A 23,649-nucleotide genomic window follows, 5' to 3' on the forward strand; every position below is an offset into this window, starting at 1 on the left:
GAAGAAGGGGAAAGAGACTAAATGTTCCTGTGTTTTATGAGAAAACATTTAGAAATGTTAATCACACCCAGTGTCCATGAAGACATACGAAACGTGTGTGTGTGTGTGTGTGTTGCACATCACACCAGTTTTTTTCATATTATTATATTGATGTACAGAATTATACAGAAATACAGAAACAAAATTAGAGAACAACCTTCAGTTTCCTAAATTTCAAGGTCAATGGTTAACATATAACACATTTGAAGAAATGCAGCCAGGAGCATAATTTAATTTAATTTTTCAAAAATTACAATATATATATAATAATAAAAAAATGTTACTTCACTGTTTACAAAAAGTTTGATTTCCATGGAATGCATGAATTATAAAAATATACAGCTTACATGCAACGTAAATGCATAAAATAAGCAGACTGAACATAGTATTTCTGATGACAATTACAGTTGTTCAAAGAATTCAGAAATCATCAAAGTCAAGTTCAAACTCGCTGCATGACATCAGATCTGGAGTAAACATAGAAAGGTAAGCCAGGGACACTCAGACTGATGCCAGAAAGGCAGGGTTTTATGCGTTTTGTAATGTATAAGTGTGCATTCATACATCTTCTGTATGAAGTTCTGATGGAAACGTGAAGCGTAACTCAGAGAAATGAACAGAGTAAAGACTGTGAGAAATGGAGTAGAGACAGAAAGTGATGAAAATAATTGGAATAGCAGAGAAAAGTGTACGGCGCTCACCAGGAGAAACAGTATGAATGGACCGAGACCCTGTCGTGAGTATTATCATCTTCATAGTTTCGTATTAGCTGTGTTCCTTTCTTTTACAAATACAGATCAGACAGAGACAGTTTTACACATGAACAGATTTAGTTTGTTTTATTTCCAGTGGCTCATGATGATGCAGACAGACCTGTGAAGTGTCATGATTTGTCAGAGAGGATCAAATATGAGGTGAGATATTCACCAAAGAGAAGAGAAGAGAAAACCAATCCTCATCAGTTATGATAATATATCCCTTTCTACTCATTAATATGAAGGAGTATTTGGAAATAATGATGAAAGAGCGTCCCTGAACAGTTTTAATCTATTATTTTTCTTCTCTTTATCGATTAGAGCACATTAAAAACCTCCTGGACCCGTCCTCCTGACAGCATCTCTATCAGCAAAACCAAAATGCCTGAATCTGAAATTTGCCTGCATTCAAAACTGCTTTAAATAATAATAATAATACTAATAATAATAATAATAACTGTTATTATTGGACAATAACAGTGCAAATGGCTACATGATAGCTAAATTAATGTACAGTATTTAATCTGTAGTCTCCTGTTTCCTGTAGTCAAACACACAAGTCAGATATGATAAAAATCTATATAAAAAAAAATCACAATATGGGTTTGATAATGTAAAGATAGAAAAGCTCAGAAGATTGAGTTGATTTGACTGAACTATGACTGAATCAGCTTCAAAATAAGAAACATACTCGAGGCATTAAAAACAATAACGATTTCTGCATTTAATCAACAGCAAAAGCTAAGTAAAAGATGAAATCATAAGTCAGATCATTTTCCCTTCTCTCTTGTGTTTTGAGGAAGCGGACTTTAAGAAATGTTGACTGTGCAGTTAAAAGCTTAAATTATTTTCATGTTAGTTCATATTTGAATTTCTTTCACTGCACATGCTTCAGTTTTCATATGATTTGATCTTCTCAGTGGTGTGTGTTATTTTGGTAGGAAACATAAATAGAAAAACGTTTTAGTTTAAAAGAATGAAAATGTTCTAACATGTACAAGGTTTGTTCAATTTTAACTTTTAGCATAAATTATACAATATACTGTATACGACCATAGATTCAACACATGAGATCAGTAATAATAATAAAAGTGCATCACACCACCTGTTAACAACCTCATGTCATTCACTTTTACTCTATTTAACTCTAAAACATAAAACATCCAAACTAAAATTGCAGCATTCTAAAGCAAAACTATTTAACTTATTATGTGTTCAAAATTTGCAAACATATGATTTATATGAGCTAGTACACCATAAATTAATCTACCAACCCGACCTTTTGTCTTATCCCAAATCACTACGATATATTTATAATAAGTGATTATTTTTGGACTATTGTAGCCTGTTCGGTTTCATCACCGCTGCGGAGTAACACACACCTGCGTGAATCGCCATAGACATGAACTCAAAGAATTAGTTCCGGTTAGAATGTTCTTCCGCGGAACGAGTGTCTCTCTCCACAGTGAAGACAGATGCGAGTCCTTTACACCAGTGGTTTTCAACCTGTGGGCCGCGGCCCCCTTGCGGGTCGCGATGGTATTGCATGTGGGCCGCCAATTAGGCTACTATTAAAAGAAATAATATTGTTCATATAAAAATGTCTATGCTTCCACTATTCGAGCTCGCTGATTGGTTTAAGAATAAACCGCCAATTTATCTTAGATATTTTTTGCTGCATATAGAACAACAGCAGTTCACTGAACAATAGCGGGGTCAGTTAATATTTTTGCAGTGGGCGGCACAAATATGTGTTTGGTTGTGTGGGCCGCGAGTTGAAAAAGGTTGGGAACCACTGCTTTAGACTCTTCCAGATCTATATATATCTGGAAGAGTCTAAAGCAGTGGTTCCCAAGTGGGCCCATATATATATATATAATTGTATAACATGATAGAATAAAAATAATATTGTTTATAAGACAACATATACTCAATTTCTAAACATAAAAAATAAGTTTAACTTTAATATCTCTTCATAACGGCAGAAAGCAATACTGGTTTGAACCACAGTGATTCTGATTCTGTTACACAGCAGTCCTGAGCATCATCACAGTCTTGATTTTTACAACATAAAACCCAACTCACGTTAGATTCCAGCTGAAGACTTCTCTAAGATCTCCTTCTGTGCTCGAGGAGCCGTTCATTTCTTCTGTTGTGGGATACTGATCTGGTTGTGAACGAAACAGATCTACTGTGTGAAGAGAATGAAGTCTGTCTATGAGAGGTGATCACTTTATTTTTAACCCCATTATAACATTATGTGCATTCAATTCCTGCATTCGAAGCAGAGTCTAAAATAAAATGAAGTTGTTATTGCAGGTACTGTTGTATATTCTATACGCTTGCAATATTTGCAATAAAGCCTATGGAAAATTCATAATGTTTTTGCAAAGTGATATTTGAAATATATAAATGTTAGTGAACCAGTTATATTTTCAATATATGACCTGGGTGCCTGTGATTAATTATGATGCCTGACTAACGTGAACAAAAAATGATGGAAGAGGTTTGTTTGCATGGCGTATATATATACATAATATATACATATATATATATATATATATATATATATATATATATATATATATATATATATATATATATATATATAATTCATAGCTTTGAACATTGATTTCTAAATATAATGGCTGATTCTTATGGATGAGTACTTATGGATGTTATTTAGTGAAATAATTTTAATGTATTTATCATATTGTTGACAAAGAGCATGTATTGTAATTAATATTCTAGATCATATTTTACATATTAGTTCATATTTTAATCACTAGATGCAACTGTAAACGTGTTTTTTTTTCCACTGCAGTTTTCTTCCCAGTGCTCTGAATTTCTGTTTATTTTTAAGTCCATATTTTGAGGAGATAAATAAATAACATCTGGTGCATTTTTTTGCACCATCCTTTCATCCTTAATCTAAAACTTTTAAAAGTCAATGTTTTAAATAAAAATTGTAAGATTTCAGATAGGGTTTGGGTTTGTCTTGATTAACATTTTCCAGTTTTTGTTATCTTTGTATGTGTTAAGAAGCAAGTATTATAATTATTATTTAGATGCATTATGTTAATTCATTTTTTTTTTTAGCTCTTGTCTTTTATTATTGGTTATTTTACAGCTCTTCTAATGTTTCAGATCTGCTGAAGGGTTGTGACCTGAATGTTTTTCATCAGTCATCATTCACACTATTTATACAAATATATTTTACAGCTTTCGATTGAGTACATTACACCTGTGTGGATGCGCCATCGTGTGGTGAACATGAAAAATACATATGGATAAACAAGAATGAAAATGGATGTTTAATAAGACATAAGACATCTATCAATCTAATTTTTTTTTAGAAATATATAATTAAATTTTAATCGACATAAAACATGTCCCGTGAGTCCTGTTCAAAGAGGATCGGGTTTTAATCTGATGTAGAATCCTCTTTTTACCACGAGAGGGCGGCAGCGGATTATATTTCTTATTTTAGAATAAATAATCATTACGTCATTGGCCAAGGAATGTTCTTTGCATTGTTTTTTTTTTTTTGTTTTTTTTTTGATCTATGCAATTTTTTTAACAACTTGGACAACTTAATAGAATACAAAATGATACAAATATCAAAGGATTTAATGACAAAATAACATCATAAAAACAAGATAACAAATACAATAATAAATACAATATTATAAGTTAAGTTAATAAAAATAAAGAATGGCAAAAAATATCTTAAATAACTTCAGATATTTCAAAATGGTGCTTGTTTAAAATGCTCACCAATTGCATTCCTTAAAGGGATATTTCACTTTCATTTGATGGTCCCCATTGACATCCATGGGAAAAGAAGAAGAAGAAGAAAACACTATGCAAGTCAATGGGGACCAGCAACTTTAAGTCTAGCTCTAAGGAAGTTGTTCACCATGTCATCTGCCAAATAAGTAGAAGAAGAAGAAAAAGCGTGCCTCATGCATAATTAATGCGTTATGATGATATATGGTGCTTCATGGTGCAGAAAGTGTTTAAATTAGTCCAACATGGCATGTTGTCGGATCTAATTTTTCGTTAATGTCAATTTTTATTTTATTCTAACATTATTATCAGTTCGATGATCGATCAGTACTAAAATGATGTAACTGACAGATATTATTTTGCTCAATATATGGGTGTAGGAGCACATGATGGTCACAAGAGGGCGCACTTCCGACCAAAAAAATGCCTCTGCCTATGTTTAAGTGAAATTTAATTTAAAATGCAATATTCAAAATAGCAATGTGTTTCTGTATTTAAATGTACATTTTCCAATACCCATACCTGCAAATTTTGGTGCAAAAGGAAAATGAAATTTCCAGCTGTAGTCTTAATATGTAAATTGCATGCAAATTTGAACGCTTTATAAGTTGCGAAATGAAAATGAAAATGTATAACACAAATTGATTTGATATGTGTAACTGGTCCAAGCAGAAATGGAAGCAAAATGATCATTTTAATTCTATGTGTGACCCTGGAGCACAAACGTCTCTGGGGTATGTTTGTAGCAAAATACATTGTATGGGTCAAAATTATTCATTTTTCTTTTATGCCAAAAGTCATTAGGATATTAAGTAAAAATTATGTTCCATGAAGATATTTTGTACATTTTCTACTGTAAATATATTAAAACTTATTTATTATAAACTATTTTTGATAAGTAATATGCATAGCTAACAACTTAAATTGTACAACTCTAAAAGCGTTTTTTTTTCAAAGCAGTATTTTTATTTGTTGCACCCTCAGATTCCAGATTTTCAATTATTGTCCTCCTAACAAACCATACATCAATGGATAGCTTATTACTTCAGTTTTTAAATACATCTCAATTTAAAAACATGGACTAGTTTTGTGCTCCATTTAGAACAAATAGAATTAAAATGATCATTTTGATACCATTTCTGCTTGGACATGCTACACATATCAGATCAGTTTGTGTAACACATTTTCATTTAGCAGCTTATAAAGCGTTAAAATGTGTATGCAATTTACATATTAAGACTACAGTTGGAAATGGCAAATGTAAATTAGAAATTTTCATTTTACTAAACTTTGCATGTATGTATGGGTTTTGTAAAATGAACATTTAAATACAGAAATACATTGCCATTTTGAATATTGCATTTTAAATTTAATTTCGAAACCAGAATGAAAAAGTACACGGACCTACATTGCATTGTTTATTTAACAAAATAATATCATAGAATGTGTATGAATGTTATGTGTGACAGCAAAATAATGCTTATTCAAATGTTTCCAAAATATACTTGCATCTGATGATATAATGCATCCCACAAGCTGCACGGGTGATATATAGGGCCGATGTACAACAACAACAACAACATGCATTTAGTGAACTTTTGATAATTTAGCATGTCATCCTTTTCCTCTTTACAGCACTTGAGTCGACATGCAGACAAAACTTTGCACTTTGAGACCCACAATAACGGAACAGAACAAGGAAACTGAAGAGATCTTTAGAACACTGAATAGAAATACAGAACAATAAATAGAATGAAGTGTTTCCCAAAATACATTTGCAAACGGTCTCAAAGGTCACCAGGAAATATTAAAGGCAAACAGGAGGGAGACACAAATAAACGTAACCAGGAAGAAGTCTGCAGCGCTGTTATGTAAAATTGTATAAAAGATCATCTGTTTTGGTGCATGCTGTGTTTGCATTCAGCTTCCTTGTTCCTTGTTTAGTAATCCAGCAGTTCTTCAGCAGCTGTTTTATTCTCAAGGTCATATTAGACTCAAGTTATGTCAGAAGGATTTGACATCCTTCTCATAAACAGGACATTAATCTCCCTCATAAAGACAATGTGTTTGAGATACTTTTAGAGAACGTGAGCTCTGCTGGGAAACATTTACTTTCATTACCAAAGTATGACTAGACAGCTGTGTGTTTGTATGCATCCCCATATTATGTGTGTGTGTGTGTGTGTGTGTGTGTGTGTGTGCATGTATGTGCATGTGTGTGTGCATATATATATATATATTCATATATATGGCTCACTTCCCACAACTGAAACTATATCCAAAGAGGAAAGATCAGATATTATTTTTCAATCCAAGAAGTGGCTCAAGAAACTCAGGTTCATGTTTTGGCCTGATCAGAGTCCAGATTTAACCCCTATCTGGTCTCAAGTTAAACACATTGAAGCTGTGTGAAGCCATCAATATTGACACTGTCCACGAAGCATAACAAAAGGGCAATGACTTCTCTTTCACGGACAAAAACCAAGCAGAGTTTTGTCAAAATGCCTGTTTTTAGCGAGTAACCTTTAAATAGTCCTAAATGCCCTTAAAGAGTCACTGCTCCGCTCACTCATTAACTTTTGTTCCTTGAATAAAGATTAATCTATGTATTTTTATTAGTGCATGCATATACAATTCTAAGTTTATGTTCACTTAAAAGTTATATTTTCCTAAAGTTAAATGTTGAATGGTTATAATTAGTGGCTATGGGGAAATGTATTTAACAGCAGCATTGGTTTTAATGATACTGGCCTTCATTAAAAAGATGCCATTAAACGCTTATTTAAAATATATAAGATGTATGTTGTTTCTGGATTTATTTGAAGAAATTATGACAACATGAATATATCATGTAGAAAATAGTTTAGTGTAGAAATGTTGCTAAAATGTAATTTCCTCCACCTGATAATGATGAAAATGTGTCCGAAAAGTGCAAAAATGACTTTTTATGTAATGCATGTCTGTCCACTGTTGGTCAGTTGACAAATTTAACCAGTGCAAACTAGGGAAAGGTGTTTTAAATCTTTATTTCTAAAAGCCCAAAAGTGGCTCTATTGGAAGAAACAATTATAAATGTGTTTTTATTCCTCTGCTAAAAGTGTCTGTGTTTCTTGATGTCCAGAGGTTAAGAGAGGTCAGATATGAGTCGGCTGGAAAGCACCGATGATTCCCGTCTGACCGTAAACAGGCTTGAGGTTACATGTGTTGTCCACTATACACTTTTTAACATGCAAACCCGGACGTTAACCAACACAATCAGCTGGTTGAATCTGATGCATTGTTTCAAATGGGGAACTCAATGCCATTCCAGATTTAAGCATTCGTGGACAGCACTGCATTACAAAATAACTGATATACTGTGACTAAAACAGTGCATTGACACATTGGTGGTAAAAACCACGTCTAAATTAAAGTGTAGATGTAAAGAGACAAGAAAGGTGGGAATATAGCACATTGTTATCTGCAAATAAATCAACAACAATTAATTATAGTAAGTAACATTGAATATGCAAGTGAAAGCTCATCTATTAAAGAAATAGTTCATGTGAAACAGGTCATTATCAGGTTTGGAGAATTGTAGCATTGCATCACTTGCTCATCAATAGATCCTCTGCAGTGAATGGGTGCCGTCAGAATCCAAACAGCTTATAAAAACATCACAATAATCCACACCACTCCATCTGCACATCTGCACAGATCAAGCTCTGTTTACAAGGCAAAATAGCTCTTAAAAAAAGATGTGGGTGGATTTTGACTTGCGAGACAACAGGAGATGGACTTTTTCACTGGAGGAAGCGATATTAAGGACTCGTATTTTAGCAGGAAGAAATGGTTTGAAGTTAAAGCGTCTTAATTCTGGATTTGTTTCTTATAAACATGTAGCTTTTGGCTGTACATTACATTAACTGCTGGACTGGAGTGGTGTGGATTATTGTGATTTTTTTATCAGCTGTTTAGACTCTCATTCTGACGGCACCCATTCACTGCAGAGCAAGTGATGCAATGCAAAATTTCTCCAAATCGGACAAACCCATCCACACCTTGGATGGCCTGAGGGTGATTATTTCATGCAACTGACAGTTGCATTTAGACAATTAACAGCGGAACATTTTATTTAGTTTACAAAATAATCCCGGGAGTTTGGGGGTTTTATCCCTCCAAAGCCTCTGCAGCATTTATGTGTTTTTAGTGCCATAGTTTAAATCAGAAAGCACAACAAAAGCTCAATTTGTTCCTTTTTTTTAATCTCGTTGAATTAGGAATTAGGAATTATCAGCGGTTCGAGACTCGGGGAATCCCTCCATGCCAACACACTTCTGTCCTGCTAAACCAAGTCTGCTTGCATTGCGGTGCGTTGTTTGTTGAGTAACCTCAAATGAGCTTCAAGTGGTAACAATCAGCTCATTAGGAGAAAATGAACTCGATCTGGATGTGGCACTATTACAGGAATACAAAAACAAAAACAAAACATAGAAATATCATAATGTATATGACTTTTAGTGGTGTAACACTGGGTTGCACACACACAACAAAAGTCATTTTTAAGCAAAAATGACACTTTAACCCTCTGATGCTGGTGTTGTCTATGGTGAACGCACTTAAAAGTATATATTTTAATTATTGTGGATGTGATGTAACATGCAAAACATCATGGGCAATTTCTTTTAAACCCAATTATTAACCTTTGTGTTTTTTATTTATTATCTGCTATTTCATTGGATAGAGATGAACTCATGATTTAGAAAAGAAAGGAATATATTCATGCAAAACTAAAAAGAAATCTTCTTACTTTTCTATTTAACATCACATGCATCAAAGTGGATCGGGATCAAGACGCAAATCTCATGGAAATAAAAAAGAGGAGAGTAAGGAGAGATGACTGACAGGATGCTGGAGGATTTGGTGCTCAACAGATCCTGAGCTCATTGATTAATATCTGAACCTGTAAGATGTGCTTCTTTTACACAGAGAGACATGCTCGACATCAAAGGGTTAAAGTTTAATGTTTAATTTTAGGTAACGTCATTTCCCCTTAGAGATGCTTTAAACCTAGCAACCTTTTCATCCGTTTGATCTCCAGCATTCGTTTCTTTTTTTAATGCTTTCATAATAGTCAAAAAGGCATCCTGCACAAGTGCAACAGCTCACAAAATGTGTCTCAGGCATTTTACATTTTTTTTGGCTTCCCTTTGCGGGAAACCTTCACTTCCTTTTTTGTCTCACTGCCAGTTAAAGCAGCGTGTGTTTTCTCAGAAATGGAAGTTAATCTTGTTGAGAGTCAAAGCAAAATGAAAGTGAAACAAACGACTCTTTACACTTGTGCAACGCTCGTGCATCCATCAAACATGTCGAAATGAGCTGAAGCTGAATGCTTCTGAAAGAGTCTACAATGACCAAACTAAACCTTTTCACTTTCATTAGTTTTTTTATGAAAATAAATCACATTTGACATGAATGAACAAAACGAAAGTACGTCGTTGTTACAGAAAGTTTGAAGTAAATCTAAAAGAGAAGTTGATGAGTGTTAATGATCTGTCATATAAAACGGTAGTTACTGTATAAGTTAAGTTTGTAACTATGTTTTGCAGAAAACATGCACATCTCACCTCTGTTATTCCTGGAACAGTTAAACACATATGCATTGACCAATAAGAAGTGCACATGATTCTGTAAATAAAACGTTTTACAAGAAAAGTCACAATCAAGTCAATGTGTTGCTAGCAGTTTCTCTGTAACTATTACTACTGATTTCTGAGTGCAAATTGTTTCCACACTTGTTTCTTCAGTGTTCGCAGAAATAAGGTTTAAGAGCTGTGATCTCATTTCTCTTTTCCTGTACTTGGTCTTTGAAAAAAACAAATAACAACTGAATTCAAGTATTGTGAAACGGTTTGGTCTCCTACCAAAAGGCAGAACTTAAAAATTCCCAAGAAGCACAAGGCAGATCCATCAACTAAACCTGCTGAATTTGCACATTGCTGCAACATGAGATTGCAAAAGCGTAGTCCGTGCAAATATGAAATGTATCCGATTTCACGATCCAGACTCGTCCGGTTTCTGAATTAGTCGGAATACTGTCCCGGTGTTTTTCTCCAAGGCTGGACATTTTCCTGGAAGTGATGTCACTAACACCCTGCATGTCTGCCGCACTTTTAGAAACCATTCGAGTGTTTCATCCAGGTCCTTGTTTGGCTCTTGATATCCATCCAGGATGAGCAAACAGTCCGTCAGGCCCAGAAGCATCTCTCTGAGCTCAGACACGTCTACTGGTTTCTCATGATAAATGCTGGACTTTACCACCTGGAAAAAGTCTCCTTTCGCTCGGCTACAGTCCACGTGGAGAACCAGATGGAGCTGGCGGATGTTGAAGGGGTCTGTCGTGGTACTTTCAGCCCAGCAGGACGACAGCATTTGGGCCACGCTGGTTTTCCCGCTGCCTGGATCTCCAAGCAGAAGGATGGTTTCTTTCTTATCAGGCAGGATGGAGCTGATGTTTAGAGATCGGCCTTCTCTGGAATCAAGAGGGAAAGATGACACGGTTAAACATGGAAATCAATGAGGAATGTGTGTTTATTGTGGTTTGATAACCTCGCAATTAGCCAGAGCTGTGTTTATCAGCAGTTCACTGGAAACAGTTTGACCTTACCCACTTTCACACACACACACACACACATATATATATATATACATATATATATATATATATATATATATATATATATATATATATATATAGCACATGCATTTAAAAAGAATTACATTTAAATACATGTAAAAGTAAAAACAAACAAACAAATAAATGCACAATTTAAATATATTTACAACTGAAACAAAGTTAAATACTTAAATATAAACAAAACAAAATTAATAAAATAAAAATAAATGTATTTTTTCAAAATATAAAATAAAATAATATATATATATATTTACATTTATAAAAAATAAATTGGTAATAACAAACAAACAAATAATTAAATACATAAATATTTAAATAATACAAAATTGTTGAATACTTATAAAATAATACAAATAAATATGTAAAGCTATAAAGAAATATAAAATGTATGACATATGCTGGTTCGGGATCCATTTAAAAGCTCAGAATTATTTAGAATTAGAATTATTACTTTTCTTAATGGACAGAGATGAAACATTAAAGATTTTTTTTTTTTTTTTACTTAGCATTTTCTTTAAGATTTCCATAAAAAAATCTATGAATTTATAAATTAATAAATAAATATCTTAAATCAATATAAATTTACTTGAGAAAGAAAATGATGCAAATCTTGTCTTCTGAAAAAAAAAATACAATTTTAAATATATATATATATATATATTAGGTGATTATTGCTTTAAAAAAAGTATTTATTATCTTAATCTTGTTTCCCCTTGGAACTTTATTCTTCTTTCCCAACCAATATCTTTCCAAAAACTCACTTAATTTTGATTATTTTCCAAAAAGACTCAATATCTTAAAACTTCAAGTAAATGTGTCTTGATTTAATAATGTTTAGATATTTGTACTGGAAAACAACAAAAATACTGAGCAATGTAAGCTCATAAATCAGGGTGTGTGTGTGTGTGTGTGTGTGAGTGTGTGTGTGTGTGTGTGTGTGTGTGAGTGTGTGTGTGTGTGTGTGTGTGTGTGTGTGTAGGTGTGTGTGAGTGTGTGTGTGTGTGTGTGTGTGTGTAGGTGTGTGTGTTTGTGTGTGTACACTGTTCTTCCTGACAGTAATTAATCTTTATTTAAGGAAGTTCCCTGTCATGTGCCAGTGTGATTCAACACATGAGTGATTCTTAACATGTTTAAGTGTTTGTGTCACATTCATAATTCCCTCATGTCAATCTGTTTCTTACTTGCTGAGAAGTGCATGTGACACAAGAGTGTGTATCATCTCAGCGTTTGTGTAGAGCTGTGAATACTGTCGTATAAGCATGTTCCTCAGGGATTGAGGTTTATCTGTAGCTTCTGCACAAATTAAAACACACGCAGGAGTCACAAGAGCAACAATATGCAGAATCATTTGACTAATGCTCACATCAAATAAATTCATAACAGGCTTCAGTGATTCAGAATCACATGAAACCTCCAGGTGCTTCACAGCGTGCTATAGATACTAGACGAATTACAGTACAGACGCAGTCTGGGCCTCAGGGGTAATAGTTCTACTGTACTGAACGTCTGCAGGTTAATCATTAACTTCTCATCATAATTCATTTTCAGAACATGCTTTACCTTCTGAGATCATGTCACATATTTGCAGCTTGTTCTCGTTCACGGTCAATAAAGCTGTGGATGAAAGAGAAGTATGATCAATAAAATGTAAAATATATATAGTTAATTGTGTTGAAGTCAGGGTAATCATTAACTAAAGCTAATTTTTTTTTTACTAATTTAGTTACTTGAAATAAAATAAACATGAACTGAAATAAAACAATATACTGTATATAAAAACGTAAACAAAGGTAGTTGCCAAAGCAATATTTCTTATTTTTTTATTTCATTTTACTTGATGTACTAAAATAACTAAAACTGAAATAAAAACTAGAGACATATGATTGAATGAATGAATGATTAAAATAAAAACAGGAAAAATAAAAATACAAAATAATTTGCAAAAATTTACTTTTTTATATATATATGTAATATATATATATATATATATATATATAAGTATATATATATATATATATATATATATATATATATAAATGAGCAAATAAGTCTTTAAACCTTCTCAATAATATCTTTATGTGAAGATAATATTTCTACAAGTATTCAAGTCGACTTGTATTATTTATTATTTTAAGGCATGTTTTCTATATGCATTTCAAAATAAAAATCACACACACACACACACACACACACACACACACACACACACACACACACACACACACACACACACACACACACACACACACACTTTTTAATATATTATATAAAATGGAAGTTAATCTCTCATCAGCAGCATGTATTGTATTGTATGCTCTCAACAGGAAACATATTGTTTTTACAGTGCCTTTACAGCCAGTTTATATTGACGTTCATATCATAAAAAGCATATAATGTTCATGTGCTGGAAATGAGGTGAATGTATTTGTAAAAACTCACAATCAGTGGTGGCAGAGGATGCTTGTGGGAGGAAGAAAGCGCAATTAGATGATTCACCTAGTCTGTTTTTATGACCTGGAAATAGACAAAGGTGATGGAGACAGAGGTCAAGTACAAATTTTATCACTTTTCATTGGAATTCACCCATGGCTGCACACAAAAAGAGGATGTGAAACAGCTTTTTGCATTGTAATGATTTTATAATCTGATCATCAGCTGTTGACAGACACTCAAAGCCTCTTCTAAGCATTCAGCTCACATTAAGCCAATGGATTATTTCTGTTACACGTCCAGTCAGGAAACCTTCTTCTTAAAGGTCAGATCATGTGTGAAGCTTACTGTAGCAAAAGCACATGAATGTTTTGTTTTTGACATAAACATCATACTAAAGTCTCTCCACACGTGAATGAGAGATGTGGTATTTACCCCATGACAAAACCTGTTTTCTTCCCTGTAGATACTGAAGATTAAACTGGGGACTTTTCTTTGTCACGTGCTTCTTCTTTCTAATCAATGGAGGAATTGTATGGAAGCTTATTTGTGACTTAATGACCTGGTTTCACATCAGGGCTTAGACTAAGCCAGGTTTAGTCCATAGTTATCTTTTATAAACATTCCTTAGAAAAGAAAACCCATTACTGGTGAGCATCTTGAGAATAAACAATGACGCTGATGTATATAAAAACATGTCGGTGCAAGTCTCATTCATTTAAAACAGTTCAGACATGCATTTTAATCTGGGTCTAGGTTTAGGAGTATGTATCGCACAATTGCAAGTTATAAAGTTATAATAGCAAGATGTATTGTTTCTCACTATTATGAGACTATATTGCATAATTCATGCATTTTTCTGAAAAAGTACAAGTTTAAATCTTGACTCAGGCATTATTCCTCTGGATTGCGTGGTTGTATTTCACAATTCAGACTCACAATTGCAAATGTATATCATAAAATTTAGGCATTTACAAATTATAAACTCATTTTGGCCTTTTTTCTGACAATTGCAGCTTTACATCTCACAGTTCAGACGTTCTATTGTCAATGTCAAAGTCACCTTTATTTATATAGCGCTTTAAACAAAATACATTGCGTCAAAGCAACTGAACAACATTCATTAGGAAAACAATGTCAATAATGCAAAAATGATAGTTAAAGGCAGTTCATCATTGGATTCAGTTATGTCATCTCTGTTCAGTTAAATAGTGTCTGTGCATTTATTTGCAATCAAGTCAACGATATCGCTGTACATCGCTATTGTGAGTTTACATCTCATGATTTAGATTTTTTCTCAAAATTTCAAGTGTACATCTTGCAATTCTCTCAGAATTAAGTGAAAAAAGCGGAATTAAGCCTCCATCATTTTGGGACTGAATACTTCAAAAAGTAGTATGTGAAATAGTAGACATTTTTTATTTGATAAATGTTTTAAAATAGTAGTATGCTACATTGTTGTCAAATGAACACTTACCCTACAGTTACACACACTATATACATAATTATTAATTATTGTATAATAGTGTTGTTGTATAATATTTTTTATATAATATATAAAATTTGCCAAAAAGGTCAAATTTGATCTTAAAAGTTTCATTAAACAGGTTTTATTTTTAATGCATAATCATTGCAATACTTTTCTGCATTTGTTCTTATATGCATGTTACTTTGACTGCTTTCTCTTCTTGTTTTTAATGCATAGTCATTCTGTGTGTGTAAAAGTGATTTTAAAATGAACAAGATTTGTAGGTTTAATGTAATGTCTTTTTAAACCATAAAAAAAGCAACCCTGCATGCTAGGTCAAACATATAACCCAACTTGTTGGGTCAAAACAACACAGTGCTGGGTTGCCAAAATAACCCAAATTGGGTTGTTTTTAACCCAGTAGTTTGTAGAGTGCAGTAACCAGGTTAAAGAAGGGTAATTCACTGGGTCATTCCTGTTTCTGCATGTTCTAGTTTCACATTACAACAGAGACAGAAGCTCAAATCTATGCATGTTAAAGTTAACTAATTGCTTTTTCTGAATTTTTAAGCTCAAACCTTTTCAAAAGTGCCTAGTCACACATAGCATCCGAATGACTAATGAGGTTTTCACCTGTGTCAGCTGACAAATCCCAGTTTCCATTTCCTGAAGAAACTGGGGATTCCTTTACAAGCTATTTATCATCATGATGTTGACTCACAAGACTATTTTTTAAAAGAATCAACAAATCAATCAAGCAGATCTACACCGGTCACATCAAAAACCAGTTCACCATATCTGATGTAGACGCTTTGTGAACAAACACATGGACTGGAACCAACAGTAAAACGAGTGACCGATGAAATGTAAACAGGTTAAGTCATGTTAAATACCAACTGCATGCTACTACAAGGTACTTCAAATAATATAACGATCCAAAACCCAAAGTATTACTATATAATAGCATTTTTTAAATAAAGATAAATAAGTGTGGAATGTAAATGTCAAAGTACCGTTTTTTCTCATACGGACAATGATGGAGATGAAGACAATGGCTAAAAGCACGACGAAAACAGCGACAATCCACGCGTATGGAGTAGAACAGTGAGGAGGGATTTCATCTGTAAAAAGAGAAAAATGTGGGCATTAAATATCTGTTGCTTAAAATATTCACATAATGTATTTTCCTGCAGGACAGAAGATGGACAAAAAAATAAATAAACAATAATTAAAATAAAAATAAATAAATAAATAAATAAATATATATATATATATATATATATACATTTATATACATATACATACATACATATATATATATATAAATTTCTCTCTCTATATATATTATATATTTATATAAAATTAAATAAATAAATAAAATATATAAAATAAATAAAGTAAAATTTAGTTTTTCTATTTTCTGTTGTGATTGTAATTTTAAAGTTTTTAAAAATATATTTTTTAATATGTTTATAAAGTTTTTTGCTGCCTTTGCAAAATTGCTGGAGTTTTTTTTTATTTTAATCTTATTTTTAAGTAATTCAACAATTTTATGGTTTTAGTTTCAGTTAATGATAATCCTGCTTCGAACATGGCTAAACCAGTCAGATATTAGAGCTATGAAACAATAATTAAATTAATTGCACTTATACACTCCATAACTGTGGGATATTCTCTGTTATGTAACAGAAAAAAATGACCTTCTTGCTTTAGGTCGAAACAAACATCATATGAATAAATCTGCATCAGACATGAGCTAAATGTCTGCTGGAAAAAAATAGTATCAAAGGCACTCCCCCACATTTATCTGAAAGCGATGTGTTTTCCCTTTGTCATGCCTTTACCTACGCATTTCATATCACACGCCCTCACATCCGGGGAAAACCATCAAGAAAAATCTGCCTCACACAAACCATAAGCGATGAAAAACAAATGCAATGATCAAATCTGTAGGCTGATTTTAATTCCTACAGAGATTAACTGAAAGATCTATTTCCCGAAAGTGCTAGAAAAAGCTTTACGCCCCAAGTTTCACACTAATTGCATATAAAATGTCAATTCATTTGGATCACACAGTTTTTAGTTACATTCCATCACATGTTCACCAATGCTTTGTAGTGAATGGGTGCCGTCGGAAAGATGATAAAAACATCACAATAATCCACACCACTCCAGTCCATTAGTTAACATCTGGAGAAGACAAAAGCTGAATGTTTTTAAGAAACAAATCCATCATTAAATGAGCCAGAATAAGTGGTCTGGTCTGAATAAGAAGAGAAATCACTGGAGGAAGCATTATTATGGATTATGGAATCATATTTTAGCCAGAAGCAACAGTTAGAAACAGCTTTTCACTTCAGAAGACATTAACTGATGGACTGGAGTGCTGTGGATAATTGTGATGTTTTTATGAGCTGTTTGGACTCTCATTCTGACGGCACCCATTCACTGCAGAGCATCCATTGCTGAGACACTGATGCAATGCTACAGTTCTCCAAATCTGAATACTAGACTGACACGAGTTAATAAACCTTTCCTACATCAGACTCACCTGGGATGCTGAAGGTGGCCGTCCGCTGGGTTTCACCCTTCACGAGGAACGAGCAGGTGTAGTTGTTCACGAGGTCTCGTCTGACCGTCAGCTTGCTGATGATGTGGACGAGATCTTCATCTGTAGACCGTGTGGTGCTGTTGGACATCTCTGTGAGGTTTGTGTTCTGGCCATCGCTCCAGATGACCTGAGCGGACGGGAATCCCTGAGACTCACAGGAGAGCTCGACCTCATCCTGACCCGTCTTCACGATGGCCTTCTTAATGAGAGTATAAGGAGCTGGAAACCATAAACATGATATATAGCTAAAGTCATAAGCATGACAATCTGGTTCAAGTTTGGATATATTAGAAAGAGTTTTCTGCCACATTAGGACTATTTCTGCAGTATGCAAAGTTACTGTATACACTGAACTCAAAATCAAAACCCTAACTGCATGACCTACTAGATTTGCCAATATAAATAAAACAATGCAATATGCTCAAGAAAATGCACCTCAGAAATTAAAGAATGCAATTCACTGAAATACAGTACAATTACATACATTTCTTTAAATATATATTAATATATGAGCTGCATCCTTGCAATATAAACAGCAATTCCTGCTTACAGGAATGTAACAATATTCATACAGCAGAAATATTGGTTAATTTATTGACATTTTAATGCACTGCAGCTATGCATTATGGGACTCTTTCTGCTGACACACTGGTTATGGTCAGTATTGAATATTGAGCATCTAAAAATGTATAATCTCTGTATTTCTCTCCCTATATATATATATATATATATATACATACACATTGCAGCAGTTAATTAAGTCATGCAAACCAACTGCAAATCAACTAATATCTTAGTGTGTTTTGTAAGTCGAACGCACCTGTAACACGGAGCATGACTTGCTTGTAGTCTCCATCATCTATATCTTTTACGATACACCGGTATGTGCCTGAATCTTTTATCTGGAGCTTTTTCAAGTGCAGCACCGCTCGGTTATCCTTCAGCTGTTCGTGGATGAGCTGTGCACGCTTTATGAACATGGCACTGGTGTAAATGTGATTCTCTTTGCCTCTCTCCAGCCGATACACATCCACGGACGGCTTCGGCTCGACTCGGCTCCATATGACAGTGAGGTCAGAAGGACTTTTAACTGAGGAGAACAAACACTCTAGATTGACGTCCTCATGTAGCTTTGCTTCATAGGTGCTCTCCTGTAAACTGACTGTAAACATGGCTGGAGGAAGACAGAGGAGAATCACAGAGATGATGAGACATCTTCATCAGCATTTCAGAGATATACACAGTTCAATGTCAAGAGAATTATGAGGAAACTTTAGCGTTCTCAACAAAGAACTACAATCATCTCCTATGAGTGCTTTAAAATTTGCTTGACATAAGAGTAATCATTGCAACTATTATTTTACCGGTAGAAAACTACATTTACAGTAACCTACAATTACATTTATAGTAAAAGTGGCTCCCTACAAAACTGAAAGAAATCTGGTGTAGAATTAACTTAGATTTTTTTTTTACAATTAAACGTAATTTTCACAATTTATAGTAAATTTGACAAATAATTACAAATAATTAAGTAATGAATTAAAAGTAAAAACTGGAAGTAGATTGACTAAAATAGCATAAAAAAAAACGACTTCAATAATCGGTTTACAATTTTAAATAAATAATTATATATATATATATATATATATATATATATATATATATATATATATATATATATATATATATATATATATATATATATATATATATTTATACACAAATATATATAATTATTTATTAATTATTTATATGTAATTTATTTATTATTTATTTAGTAATATATATATATAAATGTACATACACTGTAACTGTTTTTTTAACATGCGAGAATATTGATTGAAAATACATTTATATAAAATATTACTGAATATAGTTATATTATACTTTAAAAATAATTTTTACAGTGTATTTTGGCTGAAATTTTAATTATCCTAATATATTAATATAAGAGTCACTTTATGAATTACTTATTCAGAACTGGAAGTGAAATGGAATTTTTTTTATCACTCAAATGTTGCTCTTTCATAGCGGATGAGATTTAAGGAGTTCTCAGTAATGTTTTAAGTATCAAATTAGTCTCAAATGAGTAACAAGTCACCATCCAGTAAGAGTCTAAAGCTATTAAGAGAGTGGTTCAGATCATTTGATGAGAAATGTGATGAGTTCATACTGAGATCTCCGGCAAACAGGAGCACAGTATGAGACAACACTGCGATCTAAACTAAAACTCTAAAGCAGATGAAACATTGTTTGCTTCATTGAATCCAAATAAAGTGTGGGATGAACCACTGATTAATGTTTTATCATCTAAAACAGAGAACAGACAGATAAGTGTAATGGATATCAGTCATACCTGATGCTGAGACAGGCCACAGCAGAGCCTGAAATATGACGACCAGCGTCCCCCTCATGACCCCTGCACATAAACACAACACATCAGTCTGATCCTCCTGATCTCGAGCCCAACTGAGCTGGTTATCAACTGAGTGCATGCATTTCAGCTAATGTCACTGATGTCATGAACCACAATGAATCAGCAGTGCAGTACTTCTTGATTTACAAATGCCACCGGACCAACAAAGTCTACCTTAATAACAGTTACAAAGCAGATTTATTTTTGCAATTAATAAGCCTAACATAAGTCAAATCTAGGACATCAGGCATGTAGATGATTCATGAACTGATTCAGACGCGGGACAAAACCTAAAGAGCCCCAGTTAGAAAAACTCACAAAGGCAGAGAAATAAAGGAACTGTTCTTCTTCAGGAAGGTCCTAAATGAAGCTCATCCTTTTAGTCTCACAAATATTTCCCAACCAACAGCAATTTCCATAACGGTGAAGCTCTGATGTATATGTTAAGCACGAGAAATGTTCATAATGTAATGTGTATCATAATAATACCTCACTCTCTCACAACTGTGTGTTCATGTTCAGTCAAAAGTTTGGACCTTTAACAATTTATTTGTTTCTTGGTCCCTAGCAACCTTAATTTTTGAGTTGAGTCACTACATTTTTGAGCAGTATGCAAAAGCATCTTCCGGACAGCATGTTTGGATCATAAATAGACATATATCTCTTCATCCAAGTGTTCATACTGAGACTAAGAGGGATGATATTATCAGCAGCACTTTACTTGAATTTTAACACTACAGGAAACTAGTGGCTTTTTACAGTTGATTTTCATGTGTTACTACAGTTAATGGCACAGGAAAAAAAAAAAAAAAACATTTTCTAATTTTTCATTTCAGAAAATTGGCGTGCAGTGACTAACCCTTGGGCAACCCGGGGTTAAGTGGTTGGCAAGCTAACCTTTCAGTTTTTAGGTTTCAACCAACAACCTTTGTGATATCAGCCCTAATCTACCAATAATGTGTTATATCCAGTTAAGAACACGCAGATGGGTTTTCTAAAGATCATCCACTGTAGCCTAAATGAGGAAATTCATACTTAAACACTTTCAGAAACAAGCTACAAAGCTGTCACTGGGGCATTACCAGTACATAAGGTAAAAGATATATTTATGCAACTTATCACCCTTTAAAAATAGTACATTAAAGGTACATAGTACTTTAAAAGGTAAAGTAAAAAAAAGGTAAAAAATTTTACCTTTTGAATTTTTTTTCCTTTTTTTTCTTGAGAGCGTAGATCTTAACTAGAAGTATAAACCAGCTAACTAATACTCTGTATAGGTTACTGTACGCCTGTATATCTGAACAGCATTATATTTAAAGTAACTGAAGATTTACATAGTGAAATTTGAATAGAATGTCACTGTCCATTGCAAAAAAAAAAAAAAATTTAAACACCTTGTGGTATGCAAAGAAACAACAGAAAACATTGTTTTACCATGGCACATTTAAAACTAAATAAATAAATAAAGGATTCAATTAATAAAATTTGCAATACTAAATGATTGTAAAATGCTTTATCAACAATACACAATAAAAATGGCTATATAAATGCATCATTCATTAATATTTTCTTTCAAATAAATGTGAATTTCAGCTTTCTGAGCCTGCAGATACAGCATAACACCCCCCCAAAAAAGCAATATTCACCAAAGATATTACCATTAACATCTATGGCAGCTATGAGACAAAAAAACGGCCTCTTTTTAAGGTGCACCATGTTGCAAAAATACATCAAAAGACGCAGCAAACACAGGATGTTAAACCTGTGTGTTATCACTGTTTTTATACAGTCTATGGTTATCACACACTGTCAACAGCACTGCAGGCTGAAAATTAACATGGTAAAACTATAAAATGACAAAACAAACACACAACAGTCAAACTCTATTTCACAAATCATGACTTTTGATTTGCTATGTAACTAATGGTAAAGCTCATGTTATGCATGAAATGTTAACTTACTTAATGAAGACTGGCGCACATGAGAAGTGCCTGTGAGCTGCTGATCTTTGTTTTGATTCTGCGGAGAGAAGCAGATGTAAACGATTTTCAAGCGCGTGCGCTCGCTGCTCATTGGCCGCGCGCAGCTGATGCGTGACGCGTCAGAGAAGCTCATGGGCTTTTGACAAAAGCGAGTCTCGGGGGTGAAAATCCTGATTTTAGCTTCCTTTCATCTACGGATACCGGGAACTTAATGACAGCACCGTTAAATCAGCACACTATCCGGTAAACCATCAGTGGAATGAACATGTCAGCTGACATCATTAAGTCTCGATTCCAGTCTGAATCAAATAATAAAAAAAGCGGAATTCATGAATAAATCAGCGAATGTATCTATAAACGCTTAACCGAGGAGAGAAAGAAGCGCTTTTCGTGATGCGACAGGATAGATCTTACAAAAAATACATTACCGACAGACAGACAAACAGACGGACAGACAGACAGACAGACAGACAGATAGATAGATAGATAGATAAATAGATAGATAGATAGATAGATGGATGGATAGTCTTACTTTCTCCAGAGGAAGTTCTCAGCTTTGTCTGTTTCTCCTGAACACTAGAGTATTTCTTCCCATATTTTCCCTTTGTGTGTTTCACAAGACGTATGTTTCATTTTGACAAGCAGAGACATGAGAGGGATTTTGAGGAATTCAGTTTCATTTCCCAACATCTCCTCAGATAAAACATCTGAAAACACTTCAACATCCCGCTCTTGGATAGAAATGAAAAACCTGTCATCATTGACTCACATATGTCCAGTATGAATATGTTTTCTTCCTTCCCTTTCATGTAATGAACTTCAAAATGACCAGAAAATCATAACAGCTTATAAGGCTCATAAGAACAGACTGAGAGTTGAATAACTAGATCTATTTCACATGATCTGTGGATTATGCATTAATGTAATGCTACGTGTTTTTGACTTGGATGAAGCATATTGTTACAGGAAATAATATCAGGGGATTTGTTTACATGGCTTGAGGTGAAAAATAAAAAATCATGTAATTTCAATAGCACTGAAAGGTGCTCATGTAACTGCACTAAAAGGGTAAATCCTCTTCCTGGTGGTATCAGAGAAACTGACTGGCATCAACACAGTATGATCGAGATGTTCTGGGTTTCCCATTTAGATCAGATTTACAGATATGATGTAATTTCCTCCAGGAACGTGGGGCGCCAAACTCTGATTTCAAGGATGTGGTTTTTAATATTTTATGTGATTTCCTTGTCCTTCCTGGAAACGCACCTAATATGAGGAAGATTCCCATGTCTAGCAGGGTTTTTTTTTAGGCTAGACTCGTTTCGTGGGATCATGTTACTACCTGTAGATTACAGAGTGACACGGGAAAAAAACTTGACACACACACACACACACACACACACACACACACACACACACACACACACACACACACATGCAATGGAGTACATTTTTTTATATTTGTTTGTTTGTTTAAGGTTAG

At 33.6% G+C, this 23,649-nt stretch overlaps 1 protein-coding gene across 2 annotated transcripts; it reads right to left on the minus strand.

Moving 5' to 3' along the window:
- Window positions 1-10,489: 10,489 nt before the first annotated feature.
- Window positions 10,490-22,320, minus strand: LOC132130737 (programmed cell death 1 ligand 2-like). Of its 2 annotated transcripts, XM_059542529.1 has the most exons (9): window positions 22,146-22,314; window positions 20,125-20,187; window positions 18,589-18,942; window positions 17,709-17,987; window positions 16,171-16,278; window positions 13,699-13,773; window positions 12,820-12,873; window positions 12,441-12,552; window positions 10,490-11,094 (listed from the first exon to the last, which is right to left on the minus strand). In XM_059542529.1, exons 1-9 carry the CDS (start codon window positions 22,297-22,299, stop codon window positions 10,617-10,619), a joined length of 1,677 nt encoding a protein of 558 aa, XP_059398512.1. In that variant the 5' UTR covers window positions 22,300-22,314; the 3' UTR covers window positions 10,490-10,616. The 2 variants fall into 2 exon arrangements, with proteins under 2 accessions (XP_059398512.1, XP_059398513.1); XM_059542530.1 differs by lacking the exon at window positions 12,441-12,552 and having other exon boundaries at window positions 10,936-11,094; window positions 22,146-22,320.
- Window positions 22,321-23,649: the final 1,329 nt, after the last annotated feature.

Source organism: Carassius carassius, chromosome 47, assembly GCF_963082965.1.
Source record: "Carassius carassius chromosome 47, fCarCar2.1, whole genome shotgun sequence".
NCBI classification, from domain to species: domain Eukaryota; kingdom Metazoa; phylum Chordata; class Actinopteri; order Cypriniformes; family Cyprinidae; genus Carassius; species Carassius carassius.

What these genes read in the sequence shown, in the direction of transcription:
- LOC132130737 (XM_059542529.1), bottom strand. Translation starts at nt 22,299, where the DNA reads ATGAGCTTCTCTGACGCGTCACGCATCAGCTGCGCGCGGCCAATGAGC. An exon ending in AGTCATGCTCCGTGTTACAG is followed by an intron (nt 17,988 to 18,588) that starts GTGCGTTCGACT and finishes TATGGTTTCCAG; the next exon opens with CTCCTTATACTCTCATTAAG. An exon ending in TCACATGCACTTCTCAGCAA is followed by an intron (nt 11,095 to 12,440) that starts GTAAGAAACAGA and finishes TCTTGATTCCAG; the next exon opens with AGAAGGCCGATCTCTAAACA.